The sequence below is a fragment of the Syngnathus leptorhynchus genome, chromosome 1 (assembly GCF_054491065.1).
Source record: "Syngnathus leptorhynchus isolate UIUO chromosome 1, UIUO_Slep, whole genome shotgun sequence".
NCBI lineage: Eukaryota > Metazoa > Chordata > Actinopteri > Syngnathiformes > Syngnathidae > Syngnathus > Syngnathus leptorhynchus.
The window spans coordinates 11,769,102-11,786,940 of record NC_141195.1 but is presented as its reverse complement, the minus strand read 5'-3'; the positions used below and the strand labels follow the sequence as shown (position 1 = coordinate 11,786,940).

The following is a 17,839-nucleotide window of genomic DNA, read 5'->3' as shown; positions in this document are numbered from 1 at the left end:
AATGTGTAATTTGTTTCACAATGATTGCGTAATATGGCGTATTGTGTTTTGTCTACATCCCACATACACAAACGGGAATGAGTGCATCCTCAATCATAACGGGGTCATCAAAGTGCTGGCCCTTTAATTTCATCCTCGTGAAAGGACATGAGGCTCTCATATTTTGGACCGTCCTCATTCTCTCAAACAAAAAATAAAAGATGTTGCGCTTTCTGATTGAGAAACACAGACTACACAGATATCTGGAGTACATGGCACCTTTAGCTGGCAGAATTCACTGTTGGGAGGAGAGGAGTCGGGAGGTGGGGGGACGTACTGCAGTGGACTTCCCACATCCAACGGTGATGCATGCTGTTTACCCCCCCCCTCCTGTGAGCTCTCCCGTGGTACATTCCAGAGAGATGTCAGAGGCGTTTAAATGAGAAAACTCAGCTCCAAAGGCAGCTAGTGCAGCTACAGCTGGCCTGAACAAGGAGGGGGCATGTGTGGGGAGTTCATGGATCTACTGGACCACCTTTTTGTATGTATGACAGGGACGGAGCAAGAAGGAAGACTGCGGATGATTACGTGCGCGCGTGCATGTGTGTGTGTGCGTGTGTGTGTGTTGTTCTCTGGGTGTTTCTCTTGTTTCCTTCCTCTCTGTTGTGTTAAAGTCATCTTAAAAACGGACGGAAGATGACTTCTTGGGCCATTGGCCGTTTAGCGGGCATGTTCCATCTCACTTTTCCTTTCTCCCTCATGTTTCTCCCTTTCTATGTTCTTAAATGGGCTCTGACAGGTATGCTCTGCCACCCTTTTCCTGAGCAAAAGCACAAATCCCACTCTCCTCTATACTTGCCCTGCTTTCTATACTGTCCTCCCGCATGTCCCTTGACAGCAGTGCAGTTTTCAGCACACTAAGAAGTATGCATGTGGATTGAATGAGCCCCTCCAAAAAACAAACAAACAAACAAACAAACAAACAAACAAACAAACAAACAATAACTTGGTCAAAATGGTTGTCATCTATTGTAAAGAAGTTATCTTTTGTAAACAAGACTTGGCTGTATATAATGTTTTCCTCTAGAATCCATAAGACTGATGTACACATCATATGATTGCAAACTGAGAGATGCTTTCTAAAAGGAAAGAATAATAGTGCCTCATCATCACTCTGCATTGTGGGTTGTAAGTTGCTGTCCGGGATTTTTATTCATGTTTTGGACATTTGCAGGCTTCTTTGTTATGGATTCACCAAGGGTATCAGATAGTCACTGGTATTGCTTGTTGGACGTGCCTGCTTTACAACTCTCACAGGAGAGATATGCCTGTGAGTACACATTTGAGTCATAGGAATCTCGTATGGAATAAATCCTGAGCCTACACAGTCAATATGTGCAAATCCAAAAATGGTGGAAGGTGTGTGTTCACTCCCATTTAACATGACTTTAAATGTTTTTGGATAATTCTGAATGCAGGCACATCCCCAGTTGTTAGAGGGCGTGCACAGTTGTGCAACCACATCATTCATTTCAGTTGTTAGTTTTTACTTTAAATTGCAATGGTTTTTTTTTCTTTCTCAACAACCTGATCTTTGAACAAAGGTGTGTAGACTTTTTGATATCCACTGTATAAATGATTGAGAGCCACCTGTGCATTTGACATTGAACAGTATGTAACGCTTTGAATTGGACTATTGAGGTATTCATGCAGTTGCCGTCGCTTAACAAGATGATTTGACCTCATTTCTAGGCTCACTGGTAACAGGTGAAAAATTATATGTTGATTCTTTCATCTGGCCACTTCTCAAGGTTGTTTACTGCATTTTCCACCCCTTGCTGCTTTTGCCCTGCTCATTTATATCATAATAGTCCACAATGAAAAGATTATGTGGTATCAAAACAAGTCATGCGTTAGTGTCTGGTTGTATAGAGATGAGATACTATTATGTAACCATAGATGCATCTCATCCAAATATAGCAGCCATTAGGGGATTAGCCGCGGGTCCGTTCGGCTCGGCTTCACTGCAGCCCAGCTTGGATGTCTTTGCCGCTGGTCGCAAGCTGTCCTCGACAACACTGTCCTGTGCTATCAGGGGGAACTGATATGGCCCAAGGTGACGGGTGGCAAGGATAACGTCTTGGCAGGCCATTGCTTTACATAGCACAGGCACATCTGTGGCTTTGTGGCTAAGAGTGAGGCATCACTTTGTCTACTGGCCTGCAGTACTTGTAGATTGGATGGCACAGCTTTTCTTTTTCTGGAAAAACCTCTTTACTGATTTTGTGCATGAACTAGTTGTGCTTTGGCACCATGTTGCAAAATGTTTCTGTCCATGAAGTATGTTGGAGTGAGTGCAAATGCCAGGTGGGTCACGTGTGACCAACATGTTAATTATGTCATGTTATGAAGAGGTGTAGCTATTACAATTTCAGAGACAAAATATACTATTTATGGTCAGTGAGGAGAGTTGAGTGGGTGTGAAATATTTTCCTTTTCCTATAGTAAAATCAAGTAACCCAATAGCCTGCTCTTATGTTGAAAGATAAGTATTAAATAGTAAAGACTCTGCTCATGATTCTAGTTGTATTATTCAGGCAAACTTGTTCTACATGTTGAGTAGGATGTGTTGAGATGGCGGGGCTCAGCAGAAGGTGCTGCACGACACAAGTTGCTGCGACTTTGTAGTCTTTTTTTTTTTTTACTTTGTTTGTCTGTATAGCGCTGGGATTCTTTTCACTGCCATCTTTCATAGTGTACAGGACTCTTTTGAGAAAGAGCGTATTGGGCTTGACTTTGATCAAATATACAATATCAAACCAGAGGGTAGACATGATTGAACGAAGCTCTTCTGCTGGCAAATATCCATCCAAAATGTGTGATTTGATCACAAGTCTGAGTGAGCTGGAACAATTACTTTCTCCTTTCGTAGTCGACCTCCGTGGTGCCCGCCACCTCCTCACACCCCAGCATTCCTTGCCTGGGATTCCCGTGGCCTTAAAGCAATCCATAGATCTCCGTACATCCATGGACGGCAAGTACAAAGAAATTGCCGAGGTCGGTTCTCCGCGGTAGCTGCGATAGCGTTCACTTTTGAATGATCTTTAACATCCAACATTACAGTTGTACCTGGGCTTGTGTGTCTGTGAAGGAACTGTTCTCACGCAGCCTAGCAGACAGTGAGATGCGCAGTGCTCCTTATGAATTCCCAGAGGACAGCCCCATTGAACAGCTCGAGGAGAGACGACAGCGCCTTGAGCGGCAGATCAGCCAAGATGTCAAGTGAGTAGGAAAAAAAGAACAACACACGTTCAGGAAGCAGACATTGATGAATAGGGCTTTGACATCTCTCATGGAAAAAAGGTTTTGCAGTTTAGCATATCTGTCTACAACATTAATTTCCAACTATTGTGCTGCAACACAATAGAGATCGTTAGGGAATTATGTACTACTTGATTGGTACAAAACGTATTTATTTTCTGCAATCCTTTGTTCAGCTATCTATGCAAGCGACATATTGTGACAAGAAGACTACTTACAAGCTTTTTCACTACATGGCAGAAGGTAACATATGATTGCCATTCATTGTCACACATGCACCATGATGGTAACAGAATTCACATTTAGTCAAGCGCTGCTATCAGCCACAGCACGTCGTGTCAGTAACATGAATTGTTATCTTTATTGGTCTACCTAATGAAATGTCTGATTTGTGTACTATGACCAGTATGAGCTCAACCTCTCTGTCCACAGGTTTGAACCAGACATCTTGCTGAGAGCCAAACAGGATTTCATGAAAACAGACAGCGCCGCAGATCTCGAGTGAGTACCTTGCAAATTGTCTGTTCAATGACCTAATCCATGTGCTCAGGAAGGGGAAAAAAAGGCATGTTTTATGTCAGGTACATGAAGCAACAAAGCCAAGCGCTAGATCTGCTGGAGAGAGAATTGCTCCCCGAGAGAGAATACCAGCGGGTCACCATCTCTGGAGAGGAGAAATGTGGGGTAAGTCACACCATTTTTTTCTAGATGTACTACATGCTCTTCATTGTCTCTTGTTCTCTTGCACCCCGATGCAGGTTCCCTTCACGGACTTGCTGGATGCTGCAAAGTGTGTGGTGAAAGCCCTGTTCATAAGACAGAAGTACATGGGCCTGTCGTTGCAGAGCTTCTGCAGGACCACCGCCCGGTACCTGCAAGAGCTAAGCGAGAGACCGCTCGACCTGACTTTCTACGAGGAAGAATTCCAAGAGGCGACGGAGGCCAGTGTCGCAGCAAGTGAGTTGTGGCACTCTGCCGTTCAAGACTCTCTGGGTCTTGTTCACGAGTGAGGGAAGAATGAAAAGGGGGATCGACAGGCAGATTGGCACAGTGTCTGTAGTGACTCGTTCTGTCATGTTGATGAAGGAGCTGAGCTGAAATCTACCAGTTGATCTGCATGACTGGGAAGAATAAGGTCCTCCTTTAGAAATAGGGTGAGAATCCCGGTCAAATGATCTTAAATGGTTATTTATCATCATTTTTTTTAATTCGTCGTATATCTTCTATATGTAAAATTATCTTCTATATGTAAAATTATAGTTATTATCTATAAATCAATGGTGTATATTCCCAATGAGAATTATTGCTAGTTTTCATATAATATGATTAGTCAGACGTTTTGAAGTGAAGTAATCATAAGACCAAGGTTCCAGCGCATCTTGAAAATCCCATTTAGTACAGGACAGTACATTACAACTGCTGCTTTATATTGCCACAAAAATGTAAGTGGTCATGCCTGACCTAGTAAAAACATAATTTAAAGTCACAATTTATGTTGCTCTTTTTCACAGCCTTATTTCTGTTTTATCTTGAGATATTCACAACCAGGACTTTACTATCATCCTGCACATGACTCCCACACTAACACTCAACCACCATCAATCTGTTGCACTCCTCTGAGCAGGCCGCCCAGCGTGAAGGCCTTCTTACGCTGAGAGATGAGTCACATGTTTGTTTCCACCTCCTTCAAACCTGCCACTTACTGTGACATTTTGTGCTCCCTTAGATGCCACAGTGCACCCACCTGTTTCTGGAACACACCCCTACAAGAACAAGGACCCGAGCAGCATGCCGCCCGACGTGGGCTACGGCTGCACGATGGTGGATGGTGTTATGCACGTGTACACATCAAGAGAGACCATGGACAAGTGAGTTATGGGTGGTTCTCAGAAAAGATGGTCCCGGAACAAATCCTTTTTTTCCATTCTTACATTTTGCATGTTGCTTGCAGGAGCACCGAGCTGGACCTGCCATATCCGGACCTGCAGGAGTATATTGCTGACATGAATGTCATGATGGCCCTCATCATCAATGGACCAGTGTACTTTTATTTTCCTTATTTTGAATGCATTTTCCACCGTTGAAGTCTTTTTATGAATGATTAATTATTATGGCATATTCTAATTAAAATTATATTGAGATATTAAGTACGTTACAAACATACTATTTAAACATAATCCTATTACAACAAAAGAAAATCACTGGGGGCCCCATGGAGCTGTCTAATAAGGATAACGGGTATTTCCATTCTTTCCTCGCAGGAAGTCCTTCTGCTACCGTCGCCTGCAGTATCTAAGCTCTAAGTTCCAGATGCACATCCTCTTGAATGAAATGAAAGAATTGGCAGCGCAGAAAAAAGTCCCACATCGAGACTTCTACAATATCCGGAAGGTAGCGGCGTCAGGATCTAACTTTGCCAAATCCGCGTTTTCCGGTCAGGTTGTGTGATCAGCTTCCTGTTTGTATGTGTCAAGGTCGACACGCATATCCACGCCTCCTCTTGTATGAACCAAAAGCATCTTTTGCGCTTTATCAAAAGAGCCATGAAGAAGTATTCTCAAGAGATTGTGCATGTGGAGAAAGGAAAGGGTCAGACGCTCATGGAGGTATTTGAGACGATGAATCTGACTGCTTTTGACCTTAGTGTGGACACTTTGGACATGCATGCGGTAAGTTAGAAGCCTGATTATCTGAATTTGTGGTGTAGATGATAAATGGATGGACTCACCTTTTTCTCCCACTTGCAGGACCGCAATACTTTTCATCGATTTGACAAGTTTAATGCCAAATACAATCCCATTGGTGAATCCATCCTGAGGGAGATCTTCATCAAAACGGACAATCACGTCGAAGGCAAATACTTTGGCCACATTATTAAGGTAACGAAGCTCCTTCAAATGTCACCATCAGTGCAAAGCAATGCAAACCTTCTTAGCTGGTCTCATCCTGAGATCACCTGTTTTTAAGAGTGTGATCATGTGACCTTCCTAACATGAGGCATGATTGAGCCCTGAGCAACTATAATGTCATTTGACAGCAAGTGGCCACCTAAAAAGGATAGAAGTAAAAGTACAGTTCTGTATCAATATTTCATTAGAGACAAACAAAACATGGTGACCATGTTGTGTAACTGTCACTCAGGAGGTGATGGCTGACCTGGAGGAAAGCAAGTATCAGAATGTGGAGCTGAGATTGTCCGTGTATGGGCGCTCCAGAGACGAGTGGGAAAAGTTGGCAAAGTGGGCTGTCAAACACCAGGTCTACTCCGACAATGTGCGATGGCTGGTACAAATGCCGCGGCTTTTGTAAGTGACGCAAAGAGGTTTTACTCAGCTAACATTCTAACTCCTGGATTTTCAGGGAACTGTAATTTTCGGACTATAAATTGCTCCGGAGTATAAGTCGCACCAGCCATAAAATGCACAATAAAGTGAAAAAAAAAACATGTAAGTCACTCCGGAGTATAAGTCGCACTTTTGGGGGAATGTATTTGTCAAAATCCAACACCGAAAACAGACATGAACCAGCAACAACAGGCTAAACCATACGGTATGCTAACGTAACAAACGAGGAGCTGAGAACGGGCCTGACGTAACATTCAGACTTATTCAAGTAAGTATTACATAAATAACACATTTATCAAACCATCTGTCTCACTCCAATTCATTAAATCCATCGATGTGCTTTATGTAAACAATGCTGCGTACGCGTATGCGCCGCATATGCTGACGTCGGACTATTTGTTTATTTGTTTGCATTTCTAATTATACCACAGATCCATATAACGATATATAAAGTATATTTCGAGTAACTATCATATTACAACAACATTATCAAACCATCTGTGTCACTCCGTATCATTAAATCCATCGATCATCTATTAGGTAAACAATGGAGCATACGCTCGCCCTCGGATTCGTCGTGATTTGCATTTCTAATTATTCCACAGACCCAGATAACGATATATAAAGTATATTTTAAATAACTATCATATAGTAACAATAATATCAAACCATATGTGTCACTCCAATTCATTAAATCTATCGATCGTGCTTTATGTAAACAATGCTGCTTATGTGCCGCATATGCTGACGTCGGACCCGTTGCAAATTGCATTTCTAATTATACCAGACCCATATAACAGTATATATAGTATATTTTAAATAACTATCATATTACAACAACATTATCAAACCATCTGTGTCACTCCAAATCATTAAATCCATCGATCAAATTCTCTGTTTTTCATGTCAACATTGGCGCACCTGGGCTGCAGCGATTTAGTATATAACTATGTTGTAGCGTTAACAAAGTACCAAGAAAGACGTGGGTTTGGGTTTTGTCTTTATTTAACAAAACAAGAGTTCAACGAGCCAACAACTACTGAACTTCCAGCCATGGAAGTGGAAGAGAGCTCCATAGAATAGCAGCGGGCGTGCATAAATGCGATTTCCGAGCCCGATCCATCGTCCCCCGACAGCAACCCGGCCCAGCGCCAGCCCCCGACTTCCATCCACGGAGGTGAAAGACAGCTCCGTAGAGTATGACCGGGCGTGCGTAAAAGCCATGTCCGACCCCCATCCATCGTCCCCGGACAGTCACCCGGCCGAGCGCCGGCCCCCGACTTTCATCCACGAAAGTGAAAGAGAGCTCCCATCGAGAAGGACCGGGGGTGCGTAAAAGCCATAATAGTTTTTCAAACCTTCTGTGTCACTCCAAATCATTAAATCCTTCAAACTCTTTGTCCTCCGTGTCACTTACAAACAAAGCCGTTAATGATGCCGGTAGTACGTGGGGCCCTTCGTCATCTTCGTCATCCCGTGATCAAATCCTTTGTCTTTTATGTAAACAACCCCCGCGCGGCACGGGGGACGTCACTTGCAGTTCAAATGACCGTAATCCCTTGCTACATTGTGGTTCGTTTTTCGCGGTTTCACTACATCGCGGATTTTTGAATTTTGAAAATTTTTGAAAAAAATCACATATAAGTTGCTCCTGAGTATAAGTCACCACCCCCCCCCCCCCCCCCCCACCCAAACTATGACAAAAACTGCGACCTATAGTCCGAAAATTACGGTATGTATTTTGGAGGGAGGGAGCGAGGTTGGGAGCGAGTTGGGAGAGAGAGACAGAGACAGAGAGAGAGAGAGAGAGAGAGAGAGAGAGAGAGAGAGACAGAGAGAGAGAGAGAGAGAGAGAGAGGGGGAGAGAGAGAGAAAGAGAAAGAGAGAAAGAGAAAGACAGACAGTGGGAGAGATACATGGCTGTGGAAAGATTAAAATTAAAAAACTGCATGATAGGCCAAGGAAGGAAGGAAGGAAGGAAGGAAGGAAGGAAGGAAGGAAGGAAGGAAGGAAGGAGAAAACAAACTACTATTTTAACACAACTTTTTGTTTTCTTCCAAGTGATGTCTATCACACCAAGAAGCAGCTGTCCAACTTCCAAGAGATGCTGGAGAACATTTTCCACCCCCTGTTTGAAGTCACAATCCACCCAGGCAAACATCCTGAGCTGCACCTCTTCCTTCAGCATGTACTGTATTACATTCATGACAATGCATTTCTTAGCCCCTCAGCGTTACACGTTAAGGGTCTCTCTTGCAGGTTGTGGGTTTCGACAGTGTGGATGATGAGTCCAAACCAGAGCAGCATATCTTCAACCTGGACAGCCCACTGCCGGCGAATTGGACAGAGCAGGACAATCCGCCCTACTCCTACTACCTCTACTATATTTACGCAAATATGACTGTTCTGAATCACCTGCGCAGGTATGTGGGCTCGCTGTGACTTGTAGTAAGATACTTTGTCTTCATGCCATCTTCTCGTATCATTTTTATCTGCATAGATTTTTTAGATTTTTTTTAAACCTTTGTATTAATGAATGTAAAACGGATATACTACCATTTAGTAATATCTCAATGGGCTGGAGCAGCGCTGATATAGCCTGCAAGCTCCATTCTTTCTCTGGCATTTAGATTGTCAAGAGTCCTATATCCATCCATCCATCCTTCTATTATCCTAACATCTTATCCTCACAAGCAAACAACCATTCGTATTCACATGCACACAGCCACTGAGTGGGAATTGATCCCCGCTGCCCGCACGCAAGTCAGCCATGAGTACCCCTACACCAGTGGTCGGCGAATAGGGGCCAATTTTGGCCCGCCATCTATTCTGTCTGGCCCGCGAGATGACGTTAATATGATGCATTAAAAAAAACAAAATTTCAACCCCATATTTTTTTAAAGAAAAAAAGGGCATACATTTGATGAGGTTGTTGTATGCCGTACAATTTATTTTGGCCCATGTCCAAAAGTAATTGCTGACCCCTGAACTAGGCTGTCAAACTAGGGTTAGGGTTTCCGACTAGTCTTTCTAACGAGTTTCAGGATTGCTAATTAGGGTTTCAAACTAGGGTTAGGGTTTCTGACTAGGGTTTTAAATCAAGGTTAGGGTTTCAAACTAGGTTTTAAAACTAGGGTTAGGCTTGCCATCGAGGGTTTCAAACTACTTTTAGGGTTTCTAAGATTAGGGTTTCTAACTAGGCTTTCAAACTAGGGTTAGGGTTTCCGACTAGGGTTTCCAACGAGTTTCAGGATCGCTAATTAGGGTTTCAAACTAGGGTTAGGGTTTCTGACTAGGGTTTTAAACTAAGGTTAGGGTTTCTAACTAGGTTTTAAAACTAGGGTTAGGGTTTCCAACGAGGGTTTCAAACTACTTTTAGGGTTTCTAAGATTAGGGTTTCTAACTAGGGTTAGGGTTTCTGACTAGGGTTTTAAACTAAGGTTAGGGTTTCTAACTAGGTTTTAAAACTAGGGTTAGGGTTTCCAACGAGGGTTTCAAACTACTTTTAGGGTTTCTAAGATTAGGGTTTCTAACTAGGCTTTCAAACTCGGGTTAGGGTTTCAGACTAGGGTTTACAATGAGTTTCAGGATCGCTAATTAGGGTTCCAAACTAGGGTTAGGGTTTCCGACTAGGGTTTTAAACCAAGGTTAGGGTTTCAAACTACGGTTAGGGTTTCTGACTAGGGTTTCCAACGAGTTTCAGGATCGCTAATTAGGGTTTCAAACTAGGGTTAGGGTTTCTGACTAGGGTTTTAAACTAAGGTTAGAGTTTCTAACTAGGTTTTAAAACTAGGGTAAGGGTTTCCAACGAGGGTTTCAAACTACTTTTAGGGTTTCTAAGATTGGGGTTTCTAACTAGGCTTTTAAACTAGGGTTAGGGTTTCGGACTAGGGTTTCCAACGAGTTTTAGGATCGATAATTAGGGTTTCCAATGAGTTTTAGGATTGCGAATTAGGGTTTAGAATTGGGTCAGGGTTTCTGACTAGGGTTTTAAACCAAGGTTAGGGTTTAAAACTTGGTTTTAAAACTAGGGTTTCGGTTTCCAACAAGGGTTTCAAACTGCTTTTAGGGTTTTAAAATTTGGGAGTTTCTAACTAGGCTTTCAAACTAGGGTTAGGGTTTCCGACTAGGTTTTCCAACGAGTTTTAGGATAGCTAATAAGGGTTTTAAACTAGGGTTGGGGTTTCCGACTAGGGTTTTAAACCAAAGTTAGGGTTTTAAACTGGGTTTTAAAACTAGGGTTAGGGTTTCCAACGAGGGTTTCAAACTGCTTTTAGGGTTTTAAAATTTGGGGGTTTCTAACTAGGCTTTCAAACTAGGGTTAGGGTTTCCGACTAGGTTTTCCAACGAGTTTTAGGATCCCTAATTAAGGTTTCAATCTAGGGTTAGGGTTTCCGACTAGGGTTTTAAACCAAAGTTAGGGTTTCAAACTAGGCTTTAAAACTAGGGTTAGGGTTTCCAACGAAGGTTTCAAACTACTTTTAAGGTTTCTAAGATTAGGGTTTCTAACTAGGCTTTCAAACTAGGGTTCGGGTTTCCAACTGGGGTTCCCAACCAGTTTTAGGATCCCTAATTAGGGTTTCAAACTAGGGTTAGGGTTTCCGATGAGGGTTTTAAAACATGGTTAGGGTTCCCAACTAGGTTTTAAAACTAGGGTTAGGGTTTCCAGCCAGGGTTGGAAACTACTTTTAGGGTTTCTAAGATTAGGGTTTCTGACTAAGCTGTCAGCCGAGGGTTAGGGTTTCCGACTAGGGTTCCCGACCAGTTTTAGGATCCCTAATTAGGGTTTCAAACTAGGGTTAGGGTTTCCGATTAGGGTTTTAAAACGTGGTTAGGGTTCCCAACTAGGTTTTAAAACTAGGGTTAGGGTTTCCAGCCAGGGTTGGAAACTACTTTTAGGGTTTCTAAGATTAGGGTTTCTGACTGGGCTGTCAGCCTAGGGTTTCCGACTAGGGTTCCCAACCAGTTTTAGGATCCCTAATTAGGGTTTCAAACTAGGGTTAGGGTTTCCGATTAGGGTTTTAAAACATGGTTAGGGTTCCCAACTAGGTTTTAAAACTAGGGTTAGAGTTTCCAGCCAGGGTTGAAAACTACTTTGAGGGTTTCTAGGATTAGGGTTTCTGACTGGGCTGTCAGCCTAGGGTTAGGGTTTCCGACTAGGGTTCCCAACCAGTTTTAGGATCCCTAATTAGGGTTTCAAACTAGGGTTAGGGTTTCCGATTAGGGTTTAAAACATGGTTAGGGTTCCCAACTAGGTTTTAAAACTAGGGTTAGGGTTTCCAGCCAGAGTTGGAAACTACTTTTAGGGTTTCTAAGATTAGGGTTTCTGACTGGGCTGTCAGCCTAGGGTTAGGGTTTCCGACGAGGGTTCCCAACCAGTTTTAGGATCCCTAATTAGGGTTTCAAACTAGGGTTAGGGTTTCCGATTAGCGTTTTAAAAAATGGGTAGGGTTCCCAACTAGGTTTTAAAACTAGGGTTAGGGTTTCCAGCCCTGGCTGGAAACTACTTTTAGGGTTTCTAAGATTAGGGTTTTTGACTGGGCTGTCAGCCTATGGTTTCTGACTAGGGTTCCCAACCAGTTTTAGGATCCCTAATTAGGGTTTCAAACTAGGGTTAGGGTTTCCGATTAGGGTTTTAAAACATGGTTAGGGTTCCCAACTAGGTTTTAAAAAACTAGGGTTAGGGTTTCCAGCCCTGGCTGGAAACTACTTTTAGGGTTTCTAAGATTAGGGTTTCTGACTGGGCTGTTAGCCTAGGGTTTCCGACAAGGGTTCCCAACCAGTTTTAGGATCCCTAATTAGGGTTTCAAACTAGGGTTAGGGTTTCCGATTAGGGTTTTAAACCAAGGTTAGGGTTTAAAACTAGGTTTTAAAACTAGGGTTAGGGTTTCCAACCAGGGTTTCATACTCCTTTTAGGGTTTTTAAGATTAGGGTTTCTAACTAAGCTTTAAAACTAAGGTTAGTGTTTCCAACCAGGGTTTCCAACTAGTTGTAGGATCGCTAATTAGGCTTTCAAACTAGGGTTAGGGTTTCCAACTAGGGTTTTAAACCAAAGTTAGGGTTTCCAACTAGGTTTTAAAACTAGGGTTAGGGTTTCCAACGAGGGTTTCAGACTACTTTTAGGGTTTCTAAGATTAGGGTTTCTAACTAGGCTTTCAAACTAGGGTTAGGGTTTCCGACTAGTGTTTCCAACGAGTTTCAGGATCGCTAATTAGGGTTTCAAACTAGGGTTAGGGTTTCTGACTAGGGTTTTAAACCAAGGTTAGGGTTTCAAACTACGGTTAGGGTTTCCGACTAGGGTTTCCAATGAGTTTTAGGATTGCGAATTAGGGTTTCAAACTAGGGTTAGGGTTTCCGACTAGGGTTTTAAACCAAAGTTAGGGTTTCAAACTAGGTTTTAAAACTAGGGTTAGGGTTTCCAACGAGGGTTTCAAACTACTTTTAGGGTTTCTAAGATTAGGGTTTCTAACTAGGCTTTCAAACTAGGGTTAGGGTTTCCGACTAGGGTTTACAATGAGTTTTAGGATCGCTAATTAGGGTTTCAAACTAGGATTAGGGTTTCTGACTAGGGTTTTTAACCAAGGTTAGGGTTTCAAACTACGTTTTAAAACTAGGGTTAGGGTTTCTAACGAGGATTTCAGACTACTTTTAGGGTTTCTAAGATTAGAGTTTCTAACTAGGCTTTCAAACTAGGGTTAGGGTTTCCGACTAGTGTTTCCAACGAGTTTCAGGATCGCTAATTAGGGTTTCAAACTAAGGTTAGGTTAGGGTTTCCGACTAGGGTTTTAAACCAAGGTTAGGGTTTTAAACTTGGTTTTAAAACTAGGGTTAGGGTTTCCAACGAGGGTTTCAAACTACTTTTAGGGTTTCTAAGATTGGGGTTTCTAACTAGGCTTTTAAACTAGGGTTAGGGTTTCGGACTAGGGTTTCCAACGAGTTTTAGGATCGATAATTAGGGTTGCAAACTAGGGTTAGGTTTTCTGACTAGGGTTTTGATCCAAGGTTAGGGTTTCAAACTAGGTTTTAAAACTAGGGTTAGGGTTTCCAACGAGGGTTTCAAACTACTTTTAAGGTTTCTAAGATTAGGGTCTCTACCTAGGCTGGTGGTTGGCAATTTTGGCCAGCCATCTATTCTGTCTGGCCCGCGACATGACGTTAATATGATGTATTAAATAAACAAAACAAATAAAAAAACAAAACAAATTCAACCCCATGGTTTTTTTTAAAGAAAAAAAGGGCATACATTTAATGGGGTTGTTGTATGCATACAAGAATCATCATCATCGGTTTAAAGTCCGCTTTCCAGGTGCCGCTGGGTTGGACTGGATTCTCGACATCCCATCAAATTTGAAACATTTATTGAGGCATTATAGTCCTTAGTGACAACAACAGGTGGAACATCCTGTTTCAGTTATCCGTGACACACAGGTCGGAACGGTATTGACACGCGAGTACTCGTAATCCTATGCAATATAAAACAAATATTCCTGTTTCCCTCCTCCAGTGGGCAAGGTAAAAAATTGTCTTTTTTTCGTTAAATTATCAACATAACAAGGTCTGTTCAAATGGAATTAAATTAAATGCATTTTAAAAGTACGATGATGTTTATTTTATTATTATATAATAATTAATAATGTAAATGGTAGTGACCCCCCCCCCACACACACACACACACAAAAAAAGCAATGGCCCACGATGCCATTGTCTGAATTTTTTTTGGCCCGCGTCCAAAAATAATTGCCGACCCCTGCCCTACACTATCAACTATCAAAATATATTTGCATTAATTTTGCTGTTTTTTAAAATAGAAAAATTCTATCAAAACGCACAATGTAGTTAACTTCTTAAAAATCTAATATGGATGATAATATAGCAAATATTTACATATACTATTTTACACATACATATGAATTTTTGTTTTTATTGTCTTGAATTTATAAATAAACAACAAATGTGGCCGTTGAGAAGCTCTCTTACCATTGGTCTAGAGCAGTGGTTCTTGACCTCGATTTGATTGAACCCTTGGGGTTCGGTGAGTCTCCGCCATGGAGGTCACCTGATTTATTGTGTAAATTCGTGATGACACATATCTGAACTGGTCTCTCAAAGGCAACAGCACAAGTCACACTGATTTGCACCTATATAATTTGCTCTGAGTTCATGCACTCTGTAGGTTTTGTTCTTTGAACAAGGTGATGTTCAATTGTTCCTGCACGGCTCATTTTGTGCACCTATGTGTTGAATTTGAAAACAAAAATCACTTTTCATTTTTCACTTAAGAGGTATTTGGTGAGTCTGCATATGAAACTGGTGAGGTTCGGTACATCCAACAAGGTTAAGAACCACTGGTCTAGAGTTTTATAGCAATCATATACACGGAAGGCCTTTAAAAGATTATCAGGTATTGTTTGTCGTCAAAACGTCTTCGGCAGCTTCAATGCTGTTCTATTTAGTTCGTTCAATTCTAGACATTTTTAAATGCTTGATTGATTGATTGATTTCCCTGTTAGGATAGCACCATCTGGTGGACATACAGGGATTCAATGAATAACGTGAACGTTTTTAGAATGTGAGAATCCACCGTGCAATGTCAAAACAAATGTCCTGCCCCAATAAAAAAAAAAAAAAAAAGAGGCACAAGACACCCTGGCCTATGACAAACCAAGTGCGGATACGAACAGACCATCAATAAAACACACTTTAAAAAGACTGATTCCCTGCTCTGTATTCACCACAAACAGCGCTACCTACTGGAGATGTTCCAATCCAGAGACGTGTGTTTGCCATTTGTGTTTCAACGCAGGCAGCGAGGCTTCCACAGTCTTGTATTGCGTCCACATTGTGGCGAGGCAGGCCCCATCCATCACCTGGTGTCTGGGTTCATGCTATCAGAGAACATCTCCCATGGGCTACTACTCCGGAAGGTTTGAACCACAATATCATAAAACCCCAGAAGCAACAACCACCATTATATTTTGCTCAGCCGAGTGACCATCCTGATCAAGTAAATCTAAATGGGGAAAAAAGTGCACCTGTGATGATGTCTTATCTGTCCACAGGCTCCTGTGCTTCAATATCTGTACTATTTGGCTCAGATTGGCATCGCCATGTCTCCACTCAGCAATAACAGTCTGTTCCTTAGCTACCATCGTAACCCTCTGCCAGAGTACCTCTCCAGAGGCCTCATGGTCTCCCTGTCCACAGACGATCCTCTGCAGTTTCACTTTACTAAGGTCAGCACACATACAGTCAACTATCTGGAACATGAGAGTTAGTGTGTTCACTTTTGTTGTAGGAGCCCCTGATGGAAGAGTACAGCATTGCTGCTCAGGTGTGGAAGCTGAGCTCTTGTGACATGTGTGAGCTGGCCAGAAACAGTGTGCTGATGAGCGGTTTTTCTCATCAGGTACCCAAGACTCTGCATGTCCAAAGTATTTTAAAAATTTGCTCTGTTCGTGTTACACAATCCTCATTGATATCCAGGTTCATTGTACAGTCTGCCGGCGGCTCGGTGGTGCACTGGGTAGCACGTCCGCCTCACAGTTAGAAGAGTGCGGGTTCGATTCCACCTCCCGCTCTCCCTGTCTGGAGTTTGCATGTTCTCCCCGAGCCTGCATGGGTTTTCTCCGGGCACTCCGGTTTCCTCCCACATCCCAAAGACATGCTTGGTAGGCCGATTGAGCACTCCAAATTGCCCCTAGGTGTGAGTGCGAGTGCGGATGGTTGTTCGTCTCTATGTGCCCTGCGATTGGCTGGCAACCAGTTCAGGGTGTCCCCCGCCTGCTGCCCGATGACGGCTGGGATAGGCTCCAGCACGCCCGCGACCCCCGTGGGGACAAAGCGATTCAGAAAATGAATGAATGAATGTACAGTCTGCCATCTAGTGGAAGTCCGTGGAATTCTTCTGCCTGTTATAACTCATCTCATGTGCAACGGCAACGTGGTTGGGGATCACTGTGCTTTACAATTAAAACTTATTACTATTCCGGTTTAGATGAAGAGCTATTGGCTCGGCCCGGACTATGTCAAAGAAGGTCAAGAGAGCAACGACATCAGGCGCACCAACGTCCCAGACATCCGCTTGGCATATCGCTACGAGACCATGTGTGAAGAGCTCAATTTAATAACGCAGGCCATTCGTACGGACGAGCTGGACACGATTGAAGAGGAAGAGAGTCTGTGCATGGCTGCTCCACAAGCAAAGCAATGAACTACACAAAAATAGTTCAAACACTGCGGCAAATTCAGAAACACTTTGTGTTTATTTCCATGAGGTGTAACTTGTCATGGTTAAGTCTCCAAATACTTTATTTCATTTTTATATGATTTGTTGATGGTCATATCTTGTCAGCTTTTCTGTGTCAGCACCCAAGCTGTTATTGTCATAAACCTGACATCTCATTGCTGTTTGTTTGGTAATTATTCAGTCTTTTGTGAGTATTTGAACTCCTGGCTCCGGAGCCTAGAACCTCCATAATCACCTCATTGCTCGTCTCCAGGGATAATGCAAGCAATCTAAGAATTTATTTCTGTTCACGTGTACAGCTTGTGCGAAGATGCATATGTCGCTGCACTCTCAACCCTTGTACAAAGTCAACCGTTGCCAAAACCATCAAAAGTATGGCAATCATTTGAGGAAATGAAAGTCGGTTGAGATTCTTATGTAATATCATTCAATGTCTTTTTGTCTTTGTGAGTAGTACATATTGCAGTTCAAGGAAATGCTTGTCTCCACCCAGGTGATGCTGCACTGTAGTTGTTTTGTGAAATACAAGTTCATCTTGCTCTCCTCTTGTGTGTGTGTGTGTGTGTGTGTGTGTGTGTGTGTGTGTGTGTGTGTGTGTGTGTGTGTGTGTGTGTGTGTGTGTGTGTGCGCGTGTGCGCGTGTGCGCGTGTGCGCGTGCGCGCGTGCGTGCGTGCGTGCGTGCGACAGTTGTAGTCAACACAGATGAACACACAGTGAGTTACACACAAGGTAACACACTATTCACTTACAATAAATGTTATTAGCAAACATCTAACACAAATACAACATACTGTATATGAATAATATACATGTATATCAACAGAAACCTACAGACAGTGAAGTCATAAACATGAACAAATGTTATAGATGGAGATGGACTGATTTATGGCTTATGACGGAGAGCACTCAACTAATTGGCTGATTTCCGTGACTTCTTGTCACAACTTC

General features: G+C 42.6%; 1 protein-coding gene across 3 annotated transcripts; it reads left to right on the top strand.

The window, feature by feature from the left end:
- The first annotated feature begins 453 nt into the window (after positions 1–453).
- ampd2b (adenosine monophosphate deaminase 2b) lies at positions 454–17,385 on the top strand. 3 transcript variants are annotated; one of them, XM_085906936.1, is made up of 19 exons: positions 454–520; positions 2,912–3,036; positions 3,131–3,261; positions 3,733–3,801; positions 3,882–3,984; positions 4,059–4,257; positions 5,027–5,168; positions 5,252–5,341; positions 5,562–5,691; positions 5,775–5,969; positions 6,048–6,179; positions 6,442–6,605; positions 8,706–8,832; positions 8,904–9,067; positions 15,449–15,569; positions 15,705–15,878; positions 15,941–16,051; positions 16,129–16,313; positions 16,640–16,777. In XM_085906936.1, coding segments are annotated over exons 2-19 (2,268 nt in total). In that variant the 5' UTR covers positions 454–520; positions 2,912–3,006; the 3' UTR covers positions 16,641–16,777. The 3 variants fall into 3 exon arrangements, with proteins under 3 accessions (XP_085763062.1, XP_085763055.1, XP_085763070.1); XM_085906929.1 differs by lacking the exon at positions 16,129–16,313 and having other exon boundaries at positions 16,640–17,385; XM_085906944.1 differs by lacking the exons at positions 454–520; positions 16,129–16,313 and adding an exon at positions 1,234–1,309 and having other exon boundaries at positions 16,640–17,385.
- The last annotated feature ends 454 nt before the right edge of the window (positions 17,386–17,839 follow it).